This window comes from Gossypium hirsutum, chromosome D12 (assembly GCF_007990345.1).
Source record: "Gossypium hirsutum isolate 1008001.06 chromosome D12, Gossypium_hirsutum_v2.1, whole genome shotgun sequence".
NCBI lineage: Eukaryota > Viridiplantae > Streptophyta > Magnoliopsida > Malvales > Malvaceae > Gossypium > Gossypium hirsutum.
In genome coordinates this window covers 34,431,238-34,453,026 of record NC_053448.1, presented here as the reverse complement: position 1 = coordinate 34,453,026, position 21,789 = coordinate 34,431,238, and the positions used below count along the sequence as shown (strand labels likewise).

The 21,789-nt window shown below is 32.2% G+C and overlaps 2 protein-coding genes across 2 annotated transcripts; both read right to left on the bottom strand.

Annotated features, from left to right (window-relative positions):
* Window positions 1–1,323: 1,323 nt before the first annotated feature.
* On the bottom strand, window positions 1,324–3,285 carry LOC107941914 (glucan endo-1,3-beta-glucosidase 8). The gene is made up of 2 exons (XM_016875543.2): window positions 2,695–3,285; window positions 1,324–2,612 (listed from the first exon to the last, which is right to left on the bottom strand). The coding sequence occupies exons 1-2, from the start codon at window positions 3,036–3,038 to the stop codon at window positions 1,511–1,513; spliced, it is 1,446 nt and encodes a 481-aa protein (XP_016731032.1). The 5' UTR covers window positions 3,039–3,285; the 3' UTR covers window positions 1,324–1,510.
* Window positions 3,286–7,326: 4,041 nt separating this feature from the next.
* Window positions 7,327–9,883, bottom strand: LOC121224499 (adenylylsulfatase HINT1). The gene is made up of 5 exons (XM_041107928.1): window positions 9,771–9,883; window positions 9,397–9,641; window positions 9,063–9,148; window positions 8,602–8,749; window positions 7,327–7,797 (listed from the first exon to the last, which is right to left on the bottom strand). The coding sequence occupies exons 3-5, from the start codon at window positions 9,140–9,142 to the stop codon at window positions 7,795–7,797; spliced, it is 231 nt and encodes a 76-aa protein (XP_040963862.1). The 5' UTR covers window positions 9,143–9,148; window positions 9,397–9,641; window positions 9,771–9,883; the 3' UTR covers window positions 7,327–7,794.
* Between the last annotated feature and the right edge of the window lie 11,906 nt (window positions 9,884–21,789).

Sequence of the window (21,789 nt, the reverse complement as noted above, 5' to 3'; positions counted from 1 at the left end):
AAGAAAAGAAGAGGAAATACAACCATCAGCGTTGATGCTACGACGGTGACGGCGGTGGTCTGGCGACGGAGGCGGCAGTCTGGCGGAGGAGAAAGAAATGAAGAGGGTTTTGGTCACTAGATAAAAGAAGGAGAAAAGAGAAGAAAGAAGAAAAAAATAAAGAAAAAGGGTGATGTTTCGTAGTGGCGCTCAGTGGTTGTCACTGTGGTGAAGGGCGGCACTAAAGGCGGCGGTAGAACTAAAAGAAGAAGAAAAGTGGTGGTGCAATAGAGGTTCGGTGGTGGTGAAGGTGGTTCAAAACCAAAGAAAGGTGGAGGAGAGGAGGAATTAAAGAGAAAATGGGTGGTTGATGACTAAACAAAAGAAAGAAAAGGAGAGAATGGGGAGGAGCTTTAGGGAGGTGCAATAATGAGAGGGGAAGAATGAAAAGACGGATGAAAATGGGTGCTGTCAAACATGTCTAGGTTCAATGAACATCACTCACGGTAAGGGTGAAGAGAATAGCAAGTTAGGGGGACAAAGGAGTGAAAAGGGGATCATGGTTGTGAAAATGAGACTTAATGAGGGAAGGTTGACTCACACAAAAGGAAAGAATCTTTCCCCATGCATGGCAACTAGCATGGATGGTTTTGGGGGTGTCGACCACTAAAGTTGGCAAAAAAATCAAATAAAAAAATAAAAAGGGTAGAGACTTAAACCTAGGACTTTTAGAAAACTAATAAAGCACTTAACCATTAGACCAACTTATTTATTTGTTATCATTTTAATAGAAAATATTTAAAAACATGGGATGACCTTTGCTAAGGGTTTGAAACAAATTTGCACCTAATAGAAATTAGTGCGAGGTAAGAGATTAGAACACAAATAATCAAGGCCAGGTCCACCACTACTCAATCACTATAATTGATTTTTATTCATCAAAAGTGCGAAAATAACCTTAAAAAATTTTGAGGTGTGACTGCTCTCAGTTCACTAACTTAATTTCTACTAACCCAAGTTTTGGGATGTGACATATTATGTTATATTCCCTTTTCCAGAAAGTTATAACTAAAAAAACTGCAAATAATTTGGCTCAATAGTTAATCCTATCAAAATAAAATTCTAAACAATAAAGTTCTAATAAACTAAAATACAAAAGTACTAATATGGTTTTACTTTAGTCGTACTCGTATCAATTTTGATGTAGTTGCTTAATTAATATTACAAGTGTAGTGATTTTATTAGAAAAAAAACTAGTCGATGGTGATTTGTTAGTAATATTATAAGTTAATGTGAACTAAATATAAAAAAATAAATAACAAGTAAGATCATACGATATATATGTATATATCTTAGGAAAAAAAGCACATATGACATAATGACTAGTATATATTATATAAATAAAGAAAGAAGTTAGCTAGTAATTTAAAAGAAAATATTGAGGCTGAGAAAGAGAACTGCTCTAACATTATTCTACGGAGTGAGAGACCAAACTCATTTTATGGAATGGTGTAGAATTTGAGTCTCAAACTTACAACAAAAAGAACAAGGTGAGTGATGAAGAAATAGCTGCAACGGCTCCTTGCGCAAAACTTAGCCTGGTGGCCCCATCAACCTTTATTTGAGTATTGAATCTGCAGGACATGGTGGAAGGATCCTTGGATACAACAGTGGCTAAACCCTCGAAGTCACAGGCATCTTCATCTTGGTTATTCATTTGATAGTAACTGTTAAAAGCATAGGAGACCGTACGGTCGGGATCCAGATTAGAACAAGACGCACCATCCTGCAGGGCAGTGCAATCGGATCTGGCGCAAGCCCAACCGGTCTGTTGACCAATCAAATCTTGGTTGGAGGCGTAGCTTTCCAAAACGCACCATTGTTTGGGCAAGTACTTGACCCCTTTGGCGGCCACTAAATGCTTGTCACCTCCCTTGCCAGATATGTCCATTGTGAATTTGGGTTTGCCATCAAAGTCAAAAATTCCCCAATGCCTCTCGAAATTCCCTGGTTCAATGCTCTTGGTGTCCTCATCAAACAAGCCGAATAGGTAGACATCCATTTCCCCAGGACGAAGTGGGGTTCCCTTTTTACTAGCCAACACTTTGAACAGACCATCATAAAACTTCTTAGCACTGTTCTTATTTGCCTTTTTGTGGCCATCTGTTGGCCAACCAACTTCCCCCACAAGGATCGTCAAATTAGGGGTGCCCAAGTCTTTCAATGCGTAAATAAGAGTGTCAAAGTTTGCCTCAAAAACGTTATTATACTGAATATTATCGTCCTGGATGGGGTGGCCTCCATCAAAGAAGGCAAAATCCGAAGGGAACTTACTATTCATGGTGAGACTGATGAAAGGGTATATGTTCACCACAAATGGGGCTCCATTTTCCTTCAAGAAACGCACAATTTGGGCCATCACAGCCTTTACGTCTCTGCGAAACACTCCGTCGGATGGTTTGTCTGATTTTGATTCATAAACGTCCGCGTTCTGTGGTACGACTGCTTTGATTTTGTTCCCTAAACCTGCTTCATTAAGGGCTTTCTGAATGTTTTTCAATGCTGGGAAGGTGGTTTTGAGAAATCTCCCTTTGTAGCTAGTCAAAAACGGCTCATTTCCAACGGCTACGTACCTGCAATATATGACACACAATAAATATTAACAACTTCCTTTCCTTGGACCTTTAATTTCCATGGAACAATTGAAGTACGTACTTGATATTGACACCTCCCTTGCGAAGATGTGATGTGCAGTTTTCTTTGACCCAATCCTTTGCATTGCCGTAGTCTTGAGACAAAAACTCAAGCTGATCATTAGGGATCCCAAGCATGACCTCGATGCCGGTTCCGGCCAAATACCCCACCATCCAAGGATCTGAATCGAAAAGCTTAACCTTTTCAAACCCATTATCTTTCAGCAGCTGAACCACTATTCTAGGATGCAATGGGTGCGACGTCATCGTGCCCCAATTCACACCAATGTTATCTGCAACAACCTTAACGCTGGTTACCACCAGGATCAGGGCACCCGCCCATAACACTGCCATCACTCCAGCCATGACTTGGGACACAAATTCCTCTAAAATCTTTTGAAGTGTGTTAGGGTCTCACTCTGATGATACTTACGCTTGTGTGGGAGAATTTTGTTAATTGTTGAGGTAGAATGAACTACGGTGGAACGACGATTTAGCGACTGTTGGGGTGGTTTCTTTCTGGTTGTGTTTTGTTGTCTGATCACAGACACTGTCTAGTCTGAAGTAGTTGGTTAGACAATCTGATTTTCTAATTTTAGTTTCTACAAATAACGGATTTGCTAATACCCGACTCTATGTCAGTTGATTCATTCAACTACATTTTAGTTCATTTAGACGAACCCTCTGTATTTTAAGACTTCAAAACAAGCTGAAAACAAAAAAGAAGCTTTCAAACTTTGTTAGTATCAGCTAAAAGATGTCCGAAACAACTTTTTGCTATTTTTCAAAAAATCAAAAAACAAAAAAAACTGCTACGAAGATATACTTCTTATAAAGTAAATTAAAAAAAGATTTTAATGTTGAATTTGGTTCTCAAACTATCCATATATTTATCTCACTTTCATATTTAATTTGTTCTTCATTATCTACATTAACTCAGCATTAGGAAAAATAATGACTTACAAGTGGCTCTATACGTTAGTTTTTTTTTAATTATCTATATTAAATTGATTAAAAAATCATATAAAATATATAAAAAATTTAAAAAAACATTTTTTTAAAAATAAAATTTTATAAAGTTTAAAAGTTAATAAATATAAATTTAAAAAGGGGTAAACTACGCCGCAAATCACCCTAAAATAGCGCGTTCCTATTTTGGCCCCTTTAAATTTTTTTGTCAAGTTAGTTACTCTAATGAAGATAATTGTTCAAATTGATCACTGCTGTTAAAAATTTCGTTAATCAACTAATAGATTGCTGACGTGTCCAAAGCATTTTTTTTGTTTATTTGCAACATAAAGATTCAATGGTAGCATCGTCAACATTTGAATCCTCTTTAAGAAGATAAAATCTAACGACCACAACAATGAACCATGATCATGACCTCACCCTTTTGGATGAGTCCACCAACCAGCATAACACCACCAGTCACCCTACCCCCCACCGAATACCAAGACCATGAATTTTTTACTGGTTTTCATTCTTTATTGCTCTTACAATTGGGTCATTTTCTAAGTCTAGCTTATCGTCATCATCAAGTTCATCTAATATTGACTGGTCAATCTTTTTGCATGGTTGCCTCCTATGTTTCTTTGGTTCCAGTCGAGGTTTAGCTTGCTGGATGCCCATCTTTCCCACCTTGAACCTGCCAATGGCATTCTAAATTTCAGAATGAAGTGGAAATATTCAGAAGTTGTAATAAAATTTAAACAATTTATAGGATGAGAAGTTGGATTCTTAAATTATTGAGCATGGAACATGACCAATAAAAAACAAAGTTATGTGGTAAAGACATGGTTTTAAGTTAATTGTAAAAGATACTTGGTTCTACAAGTTCTTCTAGATAAAAGATACTGGCTTGTCATAGCATATCAACTTGAAGAATAAACTTTAACATATTCTAGATCCAAGCATTTCTCACTAGACTATCATTTCAGAACTGTAGGAACTACTGCAAGTATGAACAGGATATAAAAAATGATCCCTTGTTGCAAGATTTGTAATTAAATTAGCATTGGATTAACCAACCACCAACACTTAAAGCCCTTATTAAACCTGCCTTTCGTCACCGGCCAACTTGAGCCAAGTAACCATCACTGACGATAATGGCGCGTACAGAGGAAGCAAAACTCGACCACTTCCTTCAATGGCTTCAGTTTAGCTCTCTAACACATTGAACTCAACTTCAAGTCTTCAGCTCTACATTTCTATTCCTCTGCTTCAACAAACATCGATTTTAATTCAGGTCAACGAAGCTCAATTCCGCGGATGCAATATCAAGTATTGCGACGATGGTCAGTAGCAAAAATCCCTTTAAAAAGAAAGTTAAACATAGAATTATGTTTGATTGTTTATAAGGTTTTCATTAATTTTATGAGAACAAAAAAACTAGGCAGGGGTAATCGATGGCGCCCGGTTAGCCAGTGGTGTTATGTTGGTAGGTGAGTTCATCGGAAAAGGTGGGGTTATGGTCATAGTTCGTTGCCATCTTTGTTGGGTTTCCTCCGTTTAAAGATGACTCAAGTGTTGATAATGCTGTAAGTAAACAAAAAAAGTTTTTTGAATTAATTATGAGATCCTTCACTACACCAAAATAAGCTTTTAGCGGCACTTTTAGCGGCACTTGGATAAAAAACGCCGGTAAAAATCGAGCATTAGGGGCACTTTATGGAAATCGGCACTAAAGGTCGAAAAATGTCGCTAGAAATAAGCATTCGCGGCATTTTTCAGAAAAATGCCGTAAAAAGCCAAAGCCCAACGGCCTCTTTTTCTTACCTTTCGGGGCTTTAGCGGCGTTTTCAAAAAAGTGCCGCTAATGCTCGGGGCTTTAGCGGCATTTTTGAAAATGCGCCGCTAATGCTTGGGGTTTTAGCGGCGTTTTTGAAAAAGCGCCGCTAATGTTTGGTGTTTTAACGACATTTTTTAAAAAGCGCCGCTAATGCTCGGGGTTTTAGCGGCGTTTTTGAAAAGATGCCGCTAATATTGGGGGCTTTAGTGGAATTTTTGAAAAAGCGCCGCTAATGCTCAGTGTTTTAGCAGCGTTTTATAAAAAGCGCCGCTAATGCTGGGGGTTTTAGCTGAGTTTTTGGAAAAGCGCCGCTAATGCTGGGGGCTTTAGTGACATTTTTGAAAAAGCGCCGCTAAAAACATTTTATCTTAATTGGTTTATTTATATTAATTAAATAAAATTCAATTTATTTCTAATTGAATATTTAAAATCTTCAGAAAAAAATAATGACACATAGAAATAATTTAAAATAAAACACATGGAAAAATTAAAATACTATTATTTAAAATAATTTTAAAGTTTTTTGGGTACATGATTACTGATTGTTTTTTAATTTATATATTAATAAATTTCTTATATAATCGTAAAAGAGATAGTATTAATTTTAAAATATTAAATTAATTATCACTATAGTTTAGGGTTTTTGGTTTAGGGCATATGATTTATTTAAGATTTAAGGCCGGTTTAGGAGTTACTATTTTAAGGTTTAAGGAGTATGGATTTAGGGATTATGATTTAAGGGTTGGGATTTAAGGTTTAGGGGTTAAGGGTTAAGTGTTTAGGGGTTAGACGTTAGGGGTTAAGAGTTAGGGATTTAAGGTTTAAAGATTCAGGGGTCGGGTTAGGGTTTTGGGTTTAGATTAATTATTTTTTAATTTATATTTTAAATATGTTCTTATATAATTGTAAAAGAGATAATAATAAATTTGTTTAGGGTTTTTAGTTTAGGGTATATGATTAATTTAAGATTTAATGCCGGTTTAGGAGTTCATATTTTAAGGTTTAGGGAGTATGGATTTAGGGATTATGGATTAAGGATTATGGTTTAAGGGTTGGGATTTAAGGTTTAGGGGTTAAGGGTTAGGAGTTAGGGTTTAAGGGTTAGACGTTAAGGGTTAAGAGCTAGGGATTTAAGGTTTAGGGATTCAGGGGTCCGGTTAGGGTTTTGGGTTTAGATTAATTATTTTTTAATTTATATTTTAAATATGTTCTTATATAATTGTAAAAGAGATAATAATAAATTAAATATATTGAAATTATGAGTATAGTTTAAATTATTTAAGAGATATATAATAGATAGACTTTATATGTATTGAATGGTTAATTTAGGGCACGTTTGGTTCGCTATAATGGAATAGAGGTGTAATGGAATAGAGGCGTAATAGGTAATCCTTTTGTTTGATTGAATGGAATGGAATAGAGGCGTAATACTATTCTTGTGTTTGGTTGAATGGAATGATGTTGTAATAGCATAAGGAAAAAAACTAAAATGACTAGAATACCCCTAGCAGAATTTTTTTAGGTAGATGATTTATTGTTATTGTTATTAAATTTTAATAAGATTATTAATAAAAATAATAAATAATTTAATAATATTTTAAAATAATAATTATTAAATATAATTTAATAAAAATATATAATTTAATAAAATTCTTAATATTAAATATTCTTATATGAATTTACTAAAATCATAATATATAATACTATAAAATATAATTTAAAATAATTATTATTAAATATAATTTAATAAAAATATATAATTCCCCCCACGTTATTTGGAGATACAGGATACGAAACGAATTAATTGTTTGACTAATCAAGGGACTAATTTTGTTTAGCCATAAAATACATCAATATATATATTCATTTGATATGAATATGTTTGGATCATACATGAATTTGTATACACTATCAATCAATTAATTACAACTTGTTTAACATCCATCCATAAAATGTTTGGAAATTTCTTTTCTTGATTACATATAATAAGCTTAAACTTCTTTAAAATGGATGTGAACTCAATAGGTCAAAATTGAAGATTATGGGGGACGCAAAGCACATCGACTACAAAAACCAACCAAATAATTTTAACCATTGATTTTCTAACACACTTGGACAAGGTTTTGTTACCCAGGGACGTAAGGTTCAAAGAGTGTTATCTAAGGATTTGGATCATACTGCATTACATTAGCCGCTCGTTCAAACTCTTCTCTTATAACTTTAATGCTGAGCTTGTCCACCACTCGACCAAGGTCATGAGATACCACAGAAGGATCCTCTATGCAGATTAAATGATGATCATTGCCAATTCTTCTTGTCCAATCTTTTTCTCCCTTACTGCACAAATGGAGTCATCAAATTAAAAACGTTTTTGTTTTCTAGAATTTATTTATTTTATCCCCACCTGCAACTATTTAGTCCTTAGTTTATGCCAAAATTGTTTATAGCATCTATTGATCACTTGCAAATTGCAAGCCATTCTAAAAGAGTGCACTAATGTTTCTCCCTGCTCAAAACTTACTACAGTAAATGGGATCTATTAATAACATAATTCATTCACCACAAGATGCAACTAATACCCAAAGAAGGTATTTAAAACGAAACCAGATACATGCATCTTAACTTGTATTTATAAGTTCAGAAACCGTGAAAACATTTTTATAAACCATGAAAACATCAGAATGATACATGCAGAGAAGTTTTGTCAATAGGTAGGAAGGTACTACATGGGTTACTACTTCTCATAGCAATGATGGTTGGGCTGGTTGGGACGAAGCCAAGGATGATGGATATGATAATTTCAATAATGGCACATCTAATAAAAGAAGTTGACCCAATATCTCTCCATGCCTTTGTTCAGCCTGACAAATTGTAACTAGAAATTTAAACTAGGTCAGTATTCCATCTAGAGAAACTGCTTCAAGAAAAGCCGGATCAAGGTTTATGGATCAGGTACGCAGATAGTTCTTCTCTAAGTTCATCCTAATCATTTACACGTGGTTAAAATGCAGAAAAGCAAAAAAAAGGTGAACTTTTTTCTTTATATATGATTGCGAAGGTACAACAAAATTCACATTCACTCCAGCCAAGTTATACAACAGAAATAAAACAAATTAGATAGATAACAGGCCTAGAACACACCTTCCCAAGCTGTGTCAACCCATCCCTAAACTTTGGAATCACCAAAACATGAACAGGAGCCTGCGGACTGATGTCTTTGAATGCTAAGACTTTATTATCTTCATACACGATGGTTGAAGGAATTTCCTTAGCTATGATCTTGTCAAATCTAGATGGGAAGGGAAAAAAGAATCAATAACCAGTACAATGATAATAACAAAATCAATGTGACCCCGTTCTTCAAGATCTCATAGAGAAGTTATCAGCAGAACCAATTCTATCTAAATTTTAGCAATACAAAATTACAAATAGCTTGCTTAAAACTCAAGTTATTCCCAAAGTTATGATTTTTTCCCCTTAAACTCGTATTAAGAGGGAGATGAAATCCCAAACGGATATAGGTCCAACAACATAATACATAACAAATTCCAGGCTAGAACTGGAATGTGAATTCAAAGTAGGGTGTTAAGGATGATACATACATGGTTGGAGCTCCACTATCAGAATTGATTGCAGCTGCCTTAGCCGTAGCCTCTTCATCATGTGTAGGACTAGCACGCATAGATATCTACAAAAAGTGATTCGAAGGTATCAAGAAAGGCCAATAAAAATTCAACATCTGAAATTTTTCTAGCTCTTCTTCACTTCTTTGGCTGGCTAGACTACTAAAAAAACCACGATTAGAACCCAATTAAACCTTCTCTCTACCCCCATTTCATTGATCAACCAACCGATAACAAAAAGAATAATAGTAATCATCAATTGAATGCCGAAATAAGAGAACTTCCCAACCAAATAAAAAGAAAAGAAAAATACCTGCGTGAGTGATTTGGTGTTAGAAAATTGATGGAGGTGAGAGAAGAAGAGAGTGGTGGTAAGGCTCTCACAATTGCAACAATCCTTCCAGTCGTTGCATAATTACTGTCCAAATCAAATACCCAGAATCAATACTTTATCACTCTGTCCTTAACATTAACAAAATATAAACAGATAAAAGAGTACCGAAAAAGAGAGAAAGAGGTGAAAGTAGCCATAGGTTTGAGTGAAACAAAACAACAGCCCTGAGAAGAGAAGATATAGGACGGACAAAGCTAAGGAAAATTGGAAATAAAAGATGAATAACGGAAGAAGTAGAAGGAGGAAAGTTACCTGGATGAAGAAGGAGAAGGAGGAAAAAAAATAAAAATTACCTTAAATATCTAGGTCTCCTCTGCAATCAAAGGAAAAAAAGGGAAACGTGAGATGGTTGGAAAGAAAGTTACAGAAGAAGAAGATGAAGCTGAGGGCAAAAATTGAAAAAGAAAATCAGAACAGAGAAGTAGTAGCTAAATGCTGCTTTTGGAAGGGAATAGAAATCGGCTAATTTTAGGAATACAAACGTAATGTAATAAGCCCGTAATAGGGCATTACACCCAACCAAACAGATGATTAGGTGGGGCCCACGAAATAGGGCTGTAATGGCATAGCCATTACACCCAACCAAACATGCTGTTAGGGTTTAAGGTTAAGGTTTACTTGAGATTTGTTAAATGATAAAATTTTATACAATTAATTAATGCTTTTAGGAGTTACTATTTTAAGGTTTAGGGATTATGGTTTTAGGGATTATGGATCATGGTTTATGGTTTAAGGGTTGGGGTTTAAGGTTTAAGGGTTAGAGGTCATGGGTTTAAGGGTTAGGGTTTATGATTTATGATTTAAGGTTTAGGAGATAGGGGTTAAGGATTTAGGGTTTAGATTAATTGGTGTTTTTTAATTTATATATTAAATAATTTCTTATATAATTGTAAAAGAGATAATATTAATTTTAATATATTAAAATTATGATTATAGTTTAAATTATTTAAGAGATAATAGACAAATTTTATATATATTAAATGGTTTAGAATTTAAGGTTTACTTTAGATTTGTTAAATGATGAAATTTTATACAATTAATTAATGCTTTTATATTTAAAAATTTTTAATCTAAACCATTTGATATATTTAAATATTAGATTTTAAAAAAACATTGATAAATAAATAAAAAATGTAAGAGATTGATATGGATAGGTAACTATCTATTTTGGATAGGACCAAATTATAACAAATAAAAATGAAATATAAAAACTAAAATCATTCCACATCGAACATCTAGCAAAATAGTTATATTTTAGTTAGGAAGAAATATTTCTAATAAAATGGAGATTAGATCGGAAATGAATAATATAAAACCATGATTAACGTCTCAATCTTTAATAGAAATTTGATATGTGAGAGATTAATTGCTTACATTGGATAATTCTAACTTAATAATTAATTACAACCATTTAATCGTGTTTTTCTTATTAAAATATACGATATTTATTTTGAGAGTATTTGGTTTTTTTATTATAAAAATTCAATTTATAAAAAATAATAATAAATGTTTTATAAAATCACTTAACTAATAATTTTTAACAAATAAAATAAATGACTTTTAGCAGAGCAAAACAGTGTCGTTTTGTTCAAAATGAAATGGTTTTTTGCTGCGTTTTTATGAAAAACACAAAAAATGCCGCAAAAATAATTTTACTTTAAAAAAATCTCGCCATTTTATAAATTTTCTCCCTGATATCCCCAACTTTCCCCCCTGATATCCCCAACTTTCCCCCTTGAAACCCCCAACTTTACCAACACACCGTCCTTTTCATTTATTATCATTTTCATTGTTTTCGGTTTAATAAATAAAAACTTTTAACTCCGTGCCCATTGCTATTTTTTCTTCCTCAACCCCAATTCTTAACGCCCAAATTTGGAACCCTAGATTTTTCTCTGCAGAACTTTTCTTAATCCACAAGCTTTAGCTGCTCTGTGCGATTCCATCACGGATCCGAAGGACTCGAGCCTTTGTGAATTAGGTCAGTCTTTTATGTTTTTGTGTTTTTCTAAAAAAAATTTCTTAGGTTTTCTTTTTTTAACGACTTCGATCTGATTTACTCAATTGATTGGTGGATCTTTGTGATTTTCAAATGTATAGCTCCATTTTCAAAAAGAATTACTTACCATGCAAGAATTTGAAATTGGCCAAAACCTAGCTTACATCCATGAAAGAATTCAGTTGTAAAATGGGGAAGAAGATGACAACCATTCATATTTTACTTATGTTATTATTTTAATTTAATTAATTATCAAATTACCATTTTACCCTTGGTTAATAAATAAAACACCAAAGTCATGTCTATATTTGTCCACTAACCTCTTGAATGGTCTAATTACTATTTAAGTCCCTTTTCCTTTATTCAATTAACCATTAATCACTCAAATCAAATAGCGATTAAATTTTACATCTTTTACAATTTAGTCCTTTTTAATTAATTAACCATTGAAACGTTAAAATTTTTCAACAAAACTTTAAAACCACCTTAATGACACTCCATAAATATTTACGGCTCAATTTATAAAAACAAGGTCCCGATACCTCATTTTCTAAAACCACTTGACCTTAGAGTCTTACCACTTGAACTTAATAAATCGCTTATAAAACAAAAACCACTATATCAAAAACATTTTCAAAGTCACAATTAACTCGTAAATATTAAATATAATATTTACAAAATTACTCATCAGATTTGGTGGCCTCGAAACCACTATTTTCGACACTATTGAAAAACGGGCTGTTACATAAATGGTTAGATTTTAAGCTGAGATATGATAAAGGACTCGTTTGTAAAGTAAAAATTATTAATTTTGAACATAGGGACTAAAGTGTAAATATTTCAAAATTGGTATAAAATTTTTATAATTATGGATAGTAAATGATCTTAAAAGAATATAGTTGAGATCAGTTTTAAAATCAAGGCTCAAATTTGAAAGATATTATAATTTCGGTTTTAGGGACTAAATTGAGTAAATGAAAAAGTTTAAGGCATTTGAAAAATAAAATTAAACTGATACATGCTTGCAATAGGATGAAATAAGAGGGTTGTAATTGATAAATTGAACTGAATTATTTTATAGATCGAGAATTGAACCAAATCGGGGATAATTAAGAAATAAAGGTGGAATTGTTGATTAGTCCTTGAAGAGTTGGTTGTTTGTTGTTTTGACTAGGTAAGTTCATATGGTATGATTGTATTTAAATTGTTGTATATTTGATTTATGAATTGTGTTTGCTTAGTAGTAGTTTGAATTGTTTACAAATTGGTACAAAGGTGAGATATAGACTAAATCATAATGAAATGATAAATTAACTGATAAGTTGAATATAATGGATTGCAAAATGTGATATATAATGAATTTATAGTTTATCATAACTGGTTAGAGCGAATTGATATGAAATTGATTAGTTATCAAGATAGAGGATTAAATTGAATAAAATTGAATTTAGCATAACTTGGTGAAAATGGGAAATTGGCTTGGAAATTTAGATGAATTATATTATGTATGTATGAAATGATATTTTGATTGATAATATTGATATTGATGGGATGAGAATTAAACTTATAAGAAATTTGATTATTGGATACCCTATTAATTGTTTGGGTAGAGTCGGATATAGTTGGCATGCCATAGGATAGATAGAGTACGAGTTACTTCAACTACGCATCGATGAGTGATGGACACAACTTTTACTTCGGTTATACTGATGAGGCACTGGGTGCCAAACACATTGATGAGCGTTGGGCACAAACTATTTACTTCGACATTATTTGATGAGGCACTAGGTGCCAAATTGGTGTGTTAGTTGGATCCGTGTATCTGTTCAAGTTTGAGTCAGGTTAATAGGGGTATAAAGTGTAAATTGGAAAAATATATATGAATTGAGTTGATAATATGATTTAATGATTTGATTTGGAATCCGAATAATGAAATGAAATAATGAATGTCGTTATATTGAAATTGGATGTATTGTTGATGATAGATGGAAAATGATATGAAATTGATATTAATTTGAATAAATATTGGTTATAAGTGATTGAGAATTTTATATGCTTGATTTATTATAAGATGCGATATATGTTGATACTCACCTTGTTGATATGTGGTTGTCATGTTAGGTAAACTTGAGAAGCTAGTAGTTTAACGATTAAATTGTAAATCGAGGCAAGTTGTTGTTTAGTGCCTATGAACTTACTAAGTATTTGATATGACATCGTTGTTTCCCTTTCCTTGTAGATTGCCAACTTGCAGAACATGTCTAGCGGATCATCGAGGAGCTCACACTATCCTGTTATTGATTCAGTAGTCTTTCTATCGTTTAAGGATTAGTTTTGTGGCATGTACATAGTGTTGTGAAAATGTTGAGTTTGAGTGTTGTTATAGTTGAAACTTACCTAATGTTTGATTAATTGGTTGTTTCATAGATTGATATACCAAGACAAGAACGTATTGTTGACGTCTAATGACTTAATTGAACTTGGGAATGGTTAATTGTATGTTTTGTAAATAGATGAAATTGGTATGTCTTGAAATTTTATATAATCTACTTGGTATGAATTGTGTAGGTGAAAGTTGCATGTTTGAGTACCATTTGAGACATGTTAGTATGGTTAATTGGATTTGATTGAGTTGTGGTATTTAGCATGTTTTGAATTGATTATATGCAGGTTGATGGGTGCCTATTATAACGACCAAAAAGTTAGTGGTATTCGAAATGGTGGTTTTGAAACTCCATTCTCTAATGATCGGGTTTGTAAATGTTATTAATTAATATTTACGAGTCAATTATAATATTATATTGAATTTTGGTTTGACAAATTTCTTAATTGGATAGTTAGTTAAGTTACAAGTGTTTTGACTATAAAGTCAGTGGAAAATAAGGTATCGAGACCTTGTTTCTATAAAACGAGCCCGTAAATATTTTTTATTAAATATTTATTTATTTATTATATTGGTGAATCGAATTTTAGATAGGTAATTTTTTCGATTTAGTGACTAATTAAGGTACAAGAGCTAAATTGTAAAAGTGGTAAAAGTTAATCGCTATAGATTTTTAATTACTAAAGGACTAAAATAGTAATTAAACCAAGATACAAAATGATAATTAAGCTAATTCGTAATATAGTGGACGGTTGGTAGCATGGTTTCTTAAAATAATAATAAGGTTATAATTAAATGATTATAATGTATATATTATAAAATAAATAACTAATAAAAGTGCGAAAGAAGGAAAAGATGGTCATCATCTTTCTTTCTTCAATTAAAGCACAAAAGAGAAAAAAAATAGAAAAACCATTTTTGAGCTTCAACAATTGGCACTTGCATGGTAAGTGTCTATAGATTTGTTTTTCATAAATTTTATGTTTTTGAAATCGTGGTAACTCGATTTAGTTAACTCGTGTTTAGATGTTTGAAACTTTTAAAGTTTATGAAAATTTTCATTGTTTAATCTTGAAGATTTTGGTGTTAAATGGTTAGGTTTAAAGCCTAGATATGAAAAATGACAAGTTTGTAAAGTTAAACTTGTTAGTTTTGAACGTAGGGATTAAAGTATAAATATTTCAAAATTGGTATGAAATTTCTATAATTATGGATAGTAGTGGGTTGTAGAAGGATGAAATTGAGATTGGTTTCGAAATCGATGCTCAAATTTGAAATTTATAACTATTTCAGTTTTAGGGACTAAATTGAATAAAATGCAAAACTTTAGGCAGCATTTGAAAAATAAAATTGAGCTGATACATATTTATAATAGGGTGAAATAAGATGTTTTAAATTGATAAATTGAATTGAATAATTGTATAGATCGAGAATTGAACCAAATAATAATTAATCGAGGAAAAAGACAAATTTGTTGATTAGTCCTTAGAGAATTGATTGTTAGCTTTTTTTTTCTAGGTAAGTTCATATGGTATGATTGTACTTAAATTTCTATATATTTGAATTATGAATTTGCGTATGTTTGATAGTAAATTAAAGTGTTTGCAATATGGTGCAAAAAGGCGAGGTATGAACTAAATTGTAAGGAAATGATCAATTAATTGATAAGTTAAATATGATGAATTGCAATTCGAGATAATTAATGAATAACTAATTATGATTGATCGAATTATATTGGTGTGAATTTAATATATTATCGAGATAGAGGATTAAATTGAATAATACTGAAAATAGTGCAATTCGATAAATTAAGGAATTGGCCTTGAATTGGACTGAAATAGGATGCGCTATGTGGTAAACTGATGATTTGATAAAATGAGTTGAATTGATTCGATTTGGATTGGTTGATAGTGGTAAGGATCGAATTGAATATATGTGCAAATATTATATATTGTTATAAGTGCGAAATTGAATCAATATTATTATGAAACATGCTATCATATTTGAGAATTGATGATTGGTTGATGAAATTATGAAATGAAATTGAGAAACTGTTACCCTATTAACTATTTGGGTAGAGTTGAATATAGTTGGCATGCCATTGGATAGAAAGAGTTAAGGGTTATTGCAACTACAAGTCGAGGAGTGTTGGGCACACCTACATGTCGGTTATATCGACTAACGCTGGGAACAATTTACTATTTCAGATTTATCTGATAGGCACAAGGTGCCAAACTGGTGTGATTGATTGGATCTGTGCATTCATTCGAGTCCGAGTCAGATTAATAAGGGTATAAAATGAAAATTTGATAAATGATATTTGAATTGGGTTGATATTATGATTTGATGATTTGTTTACATATTCCGATTTACAGATATTGATGGGATGTGAAAAATCATACGAACCTATTATACAAGCTCGGAGGGTTGATATAGAAATGTGATGAATCAATGAATTCGATTTGGAATTCGAAAAATGAAATGAAATAGTAATTGACATTAAATTGAAATTGGATGTATAATTGACAAATAGATGAAATGATATGGTATTAAGAGAATGATGTTCATATGGTTAAATGTTGAATTGGTTTTGAGAATGGTATTGAAATGTGATTCTAGATTATTTTGGCTTATTTCATATTTGAAGTTTTATATGGTGAGGTTAAATGTTAACTCAACTTTTTTTTATATTTAATTTATCATGTTAGAAAAATTTTACCAAGCTAAGTGGCATGTAGTGTTTAATTATAAACTGAGGTAAGTTACTTGGTTTAATACCTATGACCTTACTAAGCGTTTGTAATGCTTACTCCATTTGTTTTTCCTTTTCTTGTAGATTGTCAACTTGTAGAATGCGTCAAGTGGATCGCGCAAAACTCACACTATCCTACCTATTGATTTGGTAGTATTTTATTCTCTTTATTCGGTTATGTGGCATGTACATAAGACTTAATGAATATGTTTACTTTGAATGATAATTTTGGTTGAAACTTTGCTAACTGCTTGATTTTGGAAAAGTTAATACTTATGTGTATATATATGTTTGCTTGGTAACATGTAGTGACATGTTGAATGACTCTTAAATGGTATAATTGAGCATGAAATGGTTTGATTAAATGATGTTATTGAATAACTAATGGACAAAGTTGAGTAGGTTGAATTGGTATAAGTTAGATTGATATGTTGGAGGCCAAATTGCAGAAATGTTGCATTGAATGGTTGAAATGGTTAAATAGGTTGTTTTGGCTTTCATTTGTTTTGGTTTTGTGCAAGTTTAGATGTGCATATATGCATTAAATGAGATTAAGGTTTCGCTTGACATGAAATAGGTACCAAATGGACAAATTTCATAAAAAACAGATCTTTGTCTCGATGTGAAATACCCCTCGTCGCAACATCAATTAACAATTTGTGATGTCCCAATGTCAAGTGGTCTAATGTCGTGTTGTGACTCCCTGTTTTGGCGATGTCACGATGTGGAACTCAAAATTTCAAAACCTTACAATTTGGTCCTAATTCATGCTCGGATCTACAAAAGAGCTTTCGTAAGCTCGATTAAGACTTGAATTTAGTTGTGTATCATAATATCAAGGTGTTTATGATATGATTGAATATTTTAATTATTTATTTATAAAATAATTGATTTGAAAATTTAAGAGTGTTGTGAAAGGTCCTTATTTGATCTTGGGATGACTTTAAAGCATTCATATGCTTATATAAGACTCGAAAAAATGTTCATGATTCTATATTGTATTATTGATTGATTGCATAATTGATGAAGTGAAATGATGTCTTTACTAAGTATTTTTCTTTAATTACTCCAACAACAAATGTGACACTCTATTGCTCGGACCCAGCGATTGGATCGGGTAAGGGGTGTTACACCTATAAGCACCATTGTGTTTGATGTTGGTTTGAGCATGAAAAAGCACCCAAAAGTGAAATTTTTTACCTTTTGAAAAAAAAGTATCTATACCACGTGTAAAGGTATCAGTACTTTACCAAATTGCCATGATTTAAAAAAAAACAACAGAATGCCAATTTGGTATTGATACTAAGGTAAGGTATCGATACCTATAAGGAAGTATTGGTACATTAATCTAAGTATCGATACTTTATGATTTTAATTGGATTTTTTGAAACATCGAAGCTTAAAATAGTATTGGTACCTAGAATGGGTATTGATGCCTATATTGAGATTTGAAAAATTTTGTAATTTAGTCATTGTTCATGCTCGGATCTACAATAGAGCTTTTGTAAACTCAACTAAGGCTCGAATTTAATTGTGTACCTTAATATCTAGGTATTTAAGATATGATTGAATATTTGTATGATTTGTTTATGGTAAACTTGATCAAAAATTTTATAAATGTTACAAAAAGGCCTCTATTTGATCGCGAGTTAACTTTAAAACATTTGTATGTTTGTATAAGACCCGTGAAAGGATGTTCATGTTATTGAATGTTTTTTTTGTTGATTGCATGATTGATGATGTGAAATGATGATTTTAATGTGAATCCGTCAGTAGTTTCCCTAGCAATGAATGTGACATCCTTTTATTCAGACCCGACAATCAGGTCGATAAGGTATGTTACAGAATCTCAATTGAACAATGTCTAAATAAATAATAATATTTTAATAGAAAATTACATATAGCTCCACTTGGACTAAAGGAGGTGGGAGGCACACCCTTTTGGATCACCTAGGGTTGTTGCCCATCATATGAATACTATGCTTATTGGGCTTTTTTCATATATCTGGTACAATCATATGTGCTATTTGATTCTTTAAACCAACTCATATAATTTTACCAACCCAATAACTACGTTTCTATTTCCAAAATATTTTTTAATTATTAAAATAAATTTAATTAATTTCACTTGATTATTTTCTCAACCCAATTCTACTTCTGTTAAAGTCATGACGACTTTACTATACTAGAATCTATGAGCAAATTAATTAATTAACTCATTCACTCATAACCCAATGACTAATTAATTCAATTATCATTTCAAAATTCAATTATTTAATTACAATTAATAAAATAATAATTCGAAGGAATTATATTTAATTTTTAGGTCACCTCTTGTATATTGCAAGAAAACGCATTCACTACGAATAATAATACAAGCAATCTATTTATCTAACTCGTCATTTTCATTTCTCAATATCATTTATTCAAAGGCAAACCATCTAGGTTATATCGACCTAGCGAAGGGTCGATTGGACATATATAATTAGAGCTTAAATAATTTGTAACTAAGTTCCGACTCTTTGTCTATTAATTACAACATTATTTAGTTAAAGAGTCATTCCATTAAAGTACCATAACTATTCTCTCCCATTATATATCATTACAAATGCTACTTATCAAGTGTTTGTCCAATGAACTTATCATATGTGTGTTACCCTTTTAACATATCCTTAATTTCTTTGAGATAAAATTCATTCTCCCAATATGATCTTAGCCAAAATTATGCCAAACTAAGGTAGCTAACATGCTTGTGTATAAACAAGGTAAGCATAACAATTTTTATTTAAACTTACTAAGCATTTATATGCTTACTCCAGCTACTTTCTCTACTAGTAGATCATCACCTTGCGAAACATTGATCGCGCCTTGGTGTTCGTACATTGAGGCTATAAAAACAATGCAAATTAAGAAGAAACGGATGCAATATACTACAAGTGAACAGGTTAAATTATAATATAAATTGATTTTACAACAAAATAATGGAAGTACTCCGAGAATCGTTGTCACACCTGGTCCCCCAATGGACCTGAATTTTAAAAAAAAAGTCTAGGAGCCAATTGATGAAAAAGGGAATTTGAGGACTCAAATAAGGCATTTAGAAAACTTGAATGACTGGTTGGGGGATGATTAAATTCCAATCCTAGTTTAGTTAGATTGGAACCGACAAGTTCCATAATGGGAGACATAATAATTAGGATTGAGTGGTGGCAAGGGTCTTTGGAGACCGTGCTGATGGTGTATATATAGGTGTGCATGGGAACAGGGTGCCTCTTAGCTTAGAAGAGGATGTGATTCAGAACGGAGTGCCGATGGTATATAATTAGGATTCAGTCGCTTTGAAGAAGAACATGATATAGTTGAAGGAAGATTGGGAACTGGTAAGTTTCCTTAACCCTCCGAACTTGTGGATTAAAGAAAAAGAGTAAAGCAAGAATCCTTGAAGCTACGGTTTGGATTTTGAGGCTTGAGTGTCTTCAAGTTAATCGATAAAGGTTGTTATGCCTAACTACTATGAAGAAAGAGGCTTTGGCATTCAGGTAAGCTAAGTTATAAAGAATAAGGAAGCGAGGCAAGTTTCTGTACTTCAATTTTTAAATGATAAGTGATTTCTGTTGTTTGTGTATGCTATGAATGGTTAGAAATTTCATGGTATATGGGTGTCTGCTTTAAACTCTAATTTATATAGAGTTTTTATAGTTGTTTTTAGCACCTTTTTACTTAGAAGTAATATTAATTCCAAGTAATTGATCACTAATTAGGTGAATTTTTGAATAGTTGAAGTTATTTTCATACGAGAATGCCAAAATATGTGAAGAAAAGATTAAAAGATGGCATGATAGTTGTATACAACCTCTAGAATTCAGAGAAGGGAAAAAAGTGTCGTCGCTTAATTCGAGGCTAAGATTATTTCCAGGAAAGCTGAAATCCCAATGGAAAGGACCTTATACCATTCGTAAAGTTTATCCATATGGAGTAGTAGAATTACACGACAACAAGGGAGGTACGTAAAGTTAATGGTTAATGTCTCAAACACTATTGGGATGGTGAAGTTGAGCAACTTGAACCCTTGTTCTATTTAATAGACCATTGATTTTTCATACTTTTATCTTTAATAAATGGCATATTTAAAAATTATTTTTCTTGAATCAGTACATTAAATTAATTTTGTCTAAGGAGATTGGAACTTAAGTAGAACCTTTTATGACCCTCCAACCTTTCCTGAGATATTAATTTAATGTAATTTTCCAAGAAGAAATTTTCTAAGCAATCCAAAAGAAATTTTTAATTTTAATTTTTATTTACAATTTTAATTTAATTATTTATGTTTAATAAGAGGGTAAATTTTGCCCAAGTACTAATCAATTTATTTCTCTAGTTTAGTTAGATTTTTGAAGAAATAATTGTAGTTTGTGCTTGAGGCCTCAGAACAGTGAAGAGGAGGAAATTACCCATTTTATTGTCATTCATATCTCCCTCAAAACCCTAAAATTTTGCCGCCATCTTAATTCCTTTCATACTTGCCGCCCTAGTATCCCTTTGTAGCTAACTTTTAGCTCAAATTTACCCTAAGCTACTACTATATAAACCCCTCTTTACCATCATATTTTTCACACCATCCAAGCAATGAGCTTTAACCCTAGCCACCCACCTTTCTTCTCTTAGCCGTTGGCCTCAAATCTTAAAAATTCTCCTAAATTTCCTCTCATTGTTGTAGTACCTCTTTTTGTCGTCGTAATACCTTCATCGAAACAACCTTATCGTTGCTGCAATTTTGTCACTGTCATAAATCCATCTCTGCCACAATCCTCTACCTTCACACCTTGTAGATTCCTGTTTCTTCCTTTGCCAAAATTTTTCTTGTTTTTTTTGGGAAAAGTTACCTTGTCTCGCAAAATGACTAGATCTTCCAAAACTACTACTGAAAATCCAATTGTCATTCAAGATGAGGAAGCGAGAGAAAAATTCGATTCCATCTTCAAAAGATCAACCCATGATGCCAAAAAAGGTTTCAATTTGGAGAGCAATGACAAGATGATTATGCCTTTGTCAATTCGAAAAACAATTGACGCTTTGAATTGAAATCAATTTTGTGATGCACGATCAATTTTTGACGAGGATTTAGTGTGTTCTACGCCAATTTAACCACGCCTGATGCTAATGAGATTATTGTTCTTA